At 40.1% G+C, this 6823-nt stretch overlaps 1 protein-coding gene across 1 annotated transcript in view; it reads right to left on the reverse strand.

Moving 5' to 3' along the window:
• Positions 1 to 207: 207 nt before the first annotated feature.
• The window catches only part of LOC118406559 (uncharacterized protein KIAA0754-like), a 29546-nt gene continuing 22930 nt past the window's right edge, over positions 208 to 6823 (reverse strand). The window contains exons 6-7 of the mRNA XM_035806655.1: positions 3909 to 4011; positions 208 to 2583 (exon numbers count right to left, since the gene is read on the reverse strand). Coding sequence (XP_035662548.1) covers positions 2288 to 2583; positions 3909 to 4011 — 399 coding nt within the window. The 3' untranslated portion in view covers positions 208 to 2287. The remainder of the gene's footprint in view (positions 2584 to 3908; positions 4012 to 6823) is intronic.

The raw sequence follows: 6823 nt of genomic DNA on the forward strand, positions 1-6823 counted from the left end.
ATAGCACCAGGGACGGCAAAGTGATTGTGAATCAGCACCAGGGACTGCAATGTGGGTATGAATCAGTACAAGGGACAGCAATGTGAGTTTGAATGAACAACAGTGGCAGTGTCTGAGCTATGTCTAAGTGAATGTGGAAACCTACTGCTCTTCCTAAATACTAATAGATACTCGGTCACAATGGCTGACAAAAAAAGCCAACAATTGTTTAATTTGAAAAACTTTATTGTCAACACGGTACAAACTGCGCTCAATCGCTCTGATTTCACACGAATAATGGCCAGAGTGTGTAACGTTTAATTTGACCTGGATAACCGACATCATCTCTTGTAGGTCCACTGATACAGTAGTGTTGCGCACACAGCAATTCAACTTTGGTTTGATTGTCAAACGTATCGAGTAGGGTTTATTTCAAGGCATCAGTTTGTACTACACGTGGCCTTTATAAACCATGTAAATACACTCAAATACGCCAAATTTCAATGTGCAAGACAATGCCAAACTGTTAAGCCAAAGTTGCTTATCTTTTAACTTTTAACTTGTCTATGGCAATAATGTCTGAAATTTCATGCGATTGTCGTTCTTTTTCTATGTGGGGTTAGAATGGTAACATATCAGTTAGCATATCTCTTAATACATACGAACACCCCTTCTTTGTACAAATACAACCAACGGTCTAACACTCACTACACGCTAGCCTCAAGCTCAAAAATATTCTTCTTTCAACAACAAAGTCGATCCGTAGCAAAAATATATCCTGAAAGGTGCAACATTTCAAAATCCACGCTAGCTACAGTAGGTTCTTTGTTGACTTTCGTTGGATATTTCCTGATTTCATTTGTGTGTGTAGCCGAAAATTCATACTTTTGTGGTGATATCAATGATTTACGGAGTGTATTCGTCAAGAATTAAAGACCATCATAGTTGTGTTTTCATTATACCATGCTTTGAAAATATTGTATGGTTTAGTGGTACATTATTGTAGGGTTAAAAGGTACACAGGCATCACAGAATGTTGTTACAACTTGCCCGGTAGGGGTCGTTTTCAAAGCAAGTACCAGAATATGTAACGAAATGCTTGCATTATGTCATACCCTCCTGAAAGAAGATTCGACAAGTCTAAAGATTACGGATATCTATTCTATACAATATTTTCAGTATAATGTCGTTCGGTTAGGTAATTTTCATTTGGGGAACTTTAAAGATTATCTGGTTAAAATAATTCATTACGTAAAAAAATTCAGTTGCTAACTTCGCAATGATAAACTTTTAGTTCATATTACAATAATTAAATATCAAAACGTATATCATTTTAAATTAACCAAATAATAACAGGTAAGGCGTGTTTGCTGTTGACGAAACAACTACTAGAAAGAAGAAGAAAACGTAGTTTGTACAAAGAGGAAAGGAAGAAAATCCTACTTTTCATACATGCAGAAAAATACTTAGAACATTGATGAACTCAATTAACATAACTTATAAGAGAAACCATTTCTACGTGTTATAGCTAAATCTAAAAGAAAACGGTATTTCAAAAATAACCCTTAAAATCGAATAACTTTCAAACATAGTATAATTAAAAATGTCGACTATTCAACCATGCACTTCCCTGAAAATTTTACCAAGTCCAGGGGATGTACTAGTAGTTTGCCTTCGTTAGCCTTTTGATTTAATTGAACAGTGCTTGGCCCTACACTGTAGCTTAAGCAATCAATTTGTGGGTCAATAGTCACTCTATGTTTTAGTGCTACATTATCATTGCAGTTGTAAGCTTGCTGGCGTAGAGTTACAAGCATTAGAAATACTTACAATGAAGCTATAACCTACCAAACACTAACTGTAACTTTTATGTACAAAATAATAACAGCACCAATGAGAAACCTTATAGAAATAGCTCTCAACAATCTGTTGATGAAGAAAATAGGAAGTTAAATGCCAGATTGTTTCATTAGTTTTCACTGAAGTTTTCGACGTATTCAATTACGAAATGAGTTCGGACAAAAATGTGTCTTTAGAAGTTCTTATCCGTGATATTCGGTCAACAGTTTTTGTCTTTTCAAATAAGGCAAAATTTACTTGCTGTGGCCTAAGGAAAGGTTTACGGAAAATGTTGAATCTATTTTCTTCCAAATAATTCTCTGTGGTGTAGGAATGTTCACATTTGGAATATGTAAACGCATCAGCCTCTTCCATACTGTTTTAAGGGCTACATATAACAGTGGATTGAAACTCAACAGTGGCATATTCCTATTCCTTTCAACAGAATTGTTCTATCCTAAAACGCATGCTAGACGCTAGCTGGTTCCGGTTCTGCTGCTGCTTCCGGTTCCGGTTCAGCTGCCACTTCTGGTTCCGGTTCAGCAGCCGTGGCTTCCGGTTCCGATGCCGGTTCTGTTGTTGCTTCCGATTCCGGTGTGGATGCAGCTGCTGGCTCGGGTTCGGGCGAAGCTTCAGCTTCCGGTTCCGGTTTGGCTTCCGGTTCCGGTTCCGGCTTGGACTCAGGAGGTGGCGCAGTCTCAGTGATTGTCTCTGCAGTTTCCTTGGCAACGTCAGGGGTAGGGGTTGCTTCTTTCGGGGTCTTGTCTGGTAACAAGAAAAATGTTTGTTGTTTTCATCATTATGCTAATCATTACACTAAAGTATTGCACTCACCTGAACCATTTAGTCGAGCATTCAAAAGCTGGACAGCAACAGCTATGGAGTCATTATTATTCCCGTCATGTTGGTAGGGTGGATAGACCAAGTAGGTTGCAATACATCTTTAAATCTCCTTGGAAAGAACGGAATTATTTTAGTCTTGTGATCTTGAAATGCGAAGGAGCAAAAGCCAAACTTTTGATGCAGGGCAGGAAATCAAATATTTTCAGAAAAAAATTTCCCATAATGCCTCTGTGTCTTTAACCCTCCAACATGGCGGACGCAATGTTACGTCATCGTCACCTGACTGCAATATCACACATTAGAGTCTTCTGGTGCCCGTCAGTTGCCGTTTCATCTGGATTATTAACGTCAGGAACTGAAAGCCACACAAATGACGCCAAGCAGCAAGCTGCATACTTACCAACATGGGGCAAAGCAGGCTCTAAATCAAATAAAACGGGTCTTCTCCAAGAGGCGGTGGGTGGTAGGGGAGGGGAAGGGGGAGGGGCACTGCGGTCTTTAGATCAAAAGGGTGGGAGGGGGAGGGGAAGACACAAATGAAAAATAAACAAAAACGACATGAAGACTTTGACTCGACCTAAAACAAGGGACGATTTAGGATGGGTGGTAAGTTAACTGCAGACGACTGTACGACAGTGTGTTAGCGTTATGTACATCCTGGCAAAGATGAGTTGTTGTGTCAGCGCGCATGCGCCAATATTCAAATGGCGCGGAGACGAGACCAGCATTCTTTACTGTTTAAGACTCACCTAAAACTTAATTCAATCATCAGTGTCAGTCTGTGACCCGGAATTAGGCACTAGGCTCTGCACCGGCACAAAATAAACAAATGTGGATTAGTTCAGACAAAAATTAAAGAAAAGAATTAACGTGAAAATTATTTTTAAAAAAGAAGGGAATTTAGGGTCAGTGTATTGGGATAAGGGTTGGGAAATTGTGGTGAGGATAGAATAAATTGGAATAGTTGGGAAGGGTAAAAACAAAACAGAAAATGACAAAATAACATAAATTAGAGAAATTGACAAACAAAATTTTGACGAAATCATAGAGTGGTGTTAAGGTCAACACTGAAGAAAAAGAAAATAAATGCAGTGAAAATATAGGAAAAAAAAACTTGGACTTTGGGCGTCTCCTTGCCTGTTTGGCATGTTTATATGTTCACTCCAGCTTTCCCCTCGTCGTCTCTGCTTCTCACTGATCTTACCTATTCGTTTATTTTGTAAAAAAAAAAGTGAAGTCTTCCCTACCTGTAGCAACAATCTTGATGGACCCGTCCGGCTGCTGGACTGCCCTTTGACCTGGCTTCAGAGCCACGGCCTTGGTCCCGTCATACACCACGATAGCCGGGGCCTGGGTTCAACAATAACACAAAAGCGTCACACAAATGTTGTGATTACTGACCCTGAAAAAGGGAACAATGATAAAAGTGTATGTGTATGGCACATAGCAAGATGTCCATACCACAAACATATCACAGAAATGTTTATCTTTCGTCCTTGTTAACCATTATGGTAACAAAAGTTAACCTGGTATCCATTGTAACTAAGGACTATCTCGTCGTGTCCATGGTGACCAAACTTCACCTGGTATCCATGACAACGAAGGACCATGGTAACCAATATAAACATGGTATCTACGGCAACCGAGACTTCACCATGGTAACCAAACTTCACCTTATATCCATCGCAACTAAGACTTACCTCGTGACCATGGTAACCAATATTCACCTGGTTTCCATGACGACTAAGACTAAGCACATGATCATGATAATCAATAAACAACATAGTATCCATGGCAACGAAAAATTACCTCATGACCATGTAACCAAACTAAACCTTGTACCCATGGCAACTAAGACTCTAAGGCCGTGGTAACTAACAAACTTAGCCTTGTATTCATGGCAACGATGAGTTACCTCATGACTATGGTAACCAAACTTCAACTTGTATCCATGGCAACTAAAGCCTACCTCGTGCCCATGGTAACCAGTGCAGAGTCCGAGGCAGCTGATGATGGCGGCGATGAGGGACAGGACGAACTCGATCACGGCGAAGATGAAGATGATTCCCCACAGAGCCCAGTGGTCGTCCTGTAGGGCAAATGTTGAAGTTCAAATCCCGTTTTCATTACTGTGGACGCCAGACTGTTTGCAGGGATTACACAGACCAACTCTAGGGCCAACATACGTCCGAGTGAATTCTACAAATTCCCCTAAAAGTTAGATATTATCAGGATCGGGCCCGGGCTAGGGCATACTAATAATGACAGGCTGGGGGTCTGGCATCCAGGCTCCGTTTCCATGTACATGTACAGGAATAAATAGAAGGTACGGAATCTGTTGATATGCAACTAATCTCTTACCGAGTCTTTCATAATTGAAGGTTCTTCGATCAAATCAAAAGTAGTAAGTATTTCAAATAATAGACAAAGTTGTTCTACTTTATAATAGTTACTAGACGCAGTTAACACAACACTAGCTTGGATACGTAGAGCCTAGGGGATAGAAGTAATTCGATGGAATACCGTGTACAAAGCCGCTGGCGCCGTTACATGCTTATAATACTTTACAAATAGACAATAACTGTAAGAAAATGTCAAAACAAGACTTGTTTACTTAATGTTATGCAAGGACGATCATGCTATCGACACAATATGTAAATATGTCTCCATGTGTTCAAAAAGAGAGAAGAACATGTTTAGATGCAGTCATTAGAGATTGTAACACATAGTGCCTTAGTTCCTTTTCCATTTAGACTAGTTTAAAAGCATTGTATAAGTTTAGTTTTTTCCTCTGCATCCAGAAGACCATATGTGGTCCTCTTGTGCATTTAGCCCTCGGGCATGAATATGCAATAAAGATTATCATATAATGAAAAAAGAAGTCAAACCTTCCAGTGAAGTATGTAGAATCATAAGATAGCTGTATAGAATAGACACTTGTTACTTTTTACTGTCTGTATCCTTGCATATAGCCTACGGGCATGAATATGCAAATAAATGAATATATGTAATGAAAGTTGACTAATACAGATACATGTGTAGACTCACATAGTATGGCCAGTAGATTTCGGGCTCCTCGGTGGGCCCTGCGGTGTCGGCCCCGGCGGCTGGTCCGGTGCCGCCCAGCACGTTAGCGGTACCCGGCACGGATGCAGGGGTCGGGAACTCAGCATCGTTACCGGTGGCGGTGGGGCGAATCAGGGTGACGTACGGGGGCTGTAAAATCAGAATTATGATGATGTAATACTTCCTGCAACCTATGATCCACTGCTTACTGAGTCACGTGTTCTATCTACATAACGTGACGTCACGACAGCAGTGGATTGTTCATTCCATGACGAAGATTGGTGCTGTTCAGTCGCAAATTTGCGAGTCCAATTTTTGTGTTGGACATTACAGTTAAACTTAAGTTCAATAAGTATGATGATGTAGTTGGAAATGCTTACTAGCTGAATTCAAAGAATTGGGACTTATCCGGATTTTACCCCGAAAAGACCGCCCGAAATTAAACAGGGAGAGGAAAATATAGGAAAACATTTCATTTGCTTTTGTCAGTTTTGAGCAACTTGTTTCTGTTTGAACTCCAAACTGACGGGGCACAGTTCACGTCCCCAGGGTGGTCTTAGTGTACCCTGGGATCGTGAACACTTCCAGCCTGCCACGCGTCCGTCATCAGTCCGTTAATAATGTATCATCTACCCGGCAGGGATGTTTTGTATACTCAGAGATACGAAAGGTGCCTGATCCCTTGGAGGTGGCTTCTTTGAGACATTTGCTGACAAGTTGTTGGGTCTAACTAAATTCCATTCATTCATGCTCAAGGCAAAGATAAGGGAAACTGTATTATTCTCCAAAAAAAAAATGTTACAGTTGTTGATCGTTTTTTACTTTAAGAATTACGAAACTTTGTAATTTGAATTTCCTTGTTAACACAACATCTTTAACGTATCTTTGTTGTTACGCTGATGTCCTGCATGCTAAACAACACACAACGAAACAGTGATTTATATAATACGAAACCACTCTAATATTCACCTCACCAAACTCTATACCTACAGTAAACAAACATTTAAAAAAAGCGAAAGAAAAACAGAAGAGGAGACAGCAAAACCAAGCTACATCTAGGACAAAACATACAAAAAACGGACGGTTCTATAAACTA

The sequence above is a fragment of the Branchiostoma floridae genome, chromosome 19, assembly GCF_000003815.2.
Source record: "Branchiostoma floridae strain S238N-H82 chromosome 19, Bfl_VNyyK, whole genome shotgun sequence".
NCBI classification, from domain to species: domain Eukaryota; kingdom Metazoa; phylum Chordata; class Leptocardii; order Amphioxiformes; family Branchiostomatidae; genus Branchiostoma; species Branchiostoma floridae.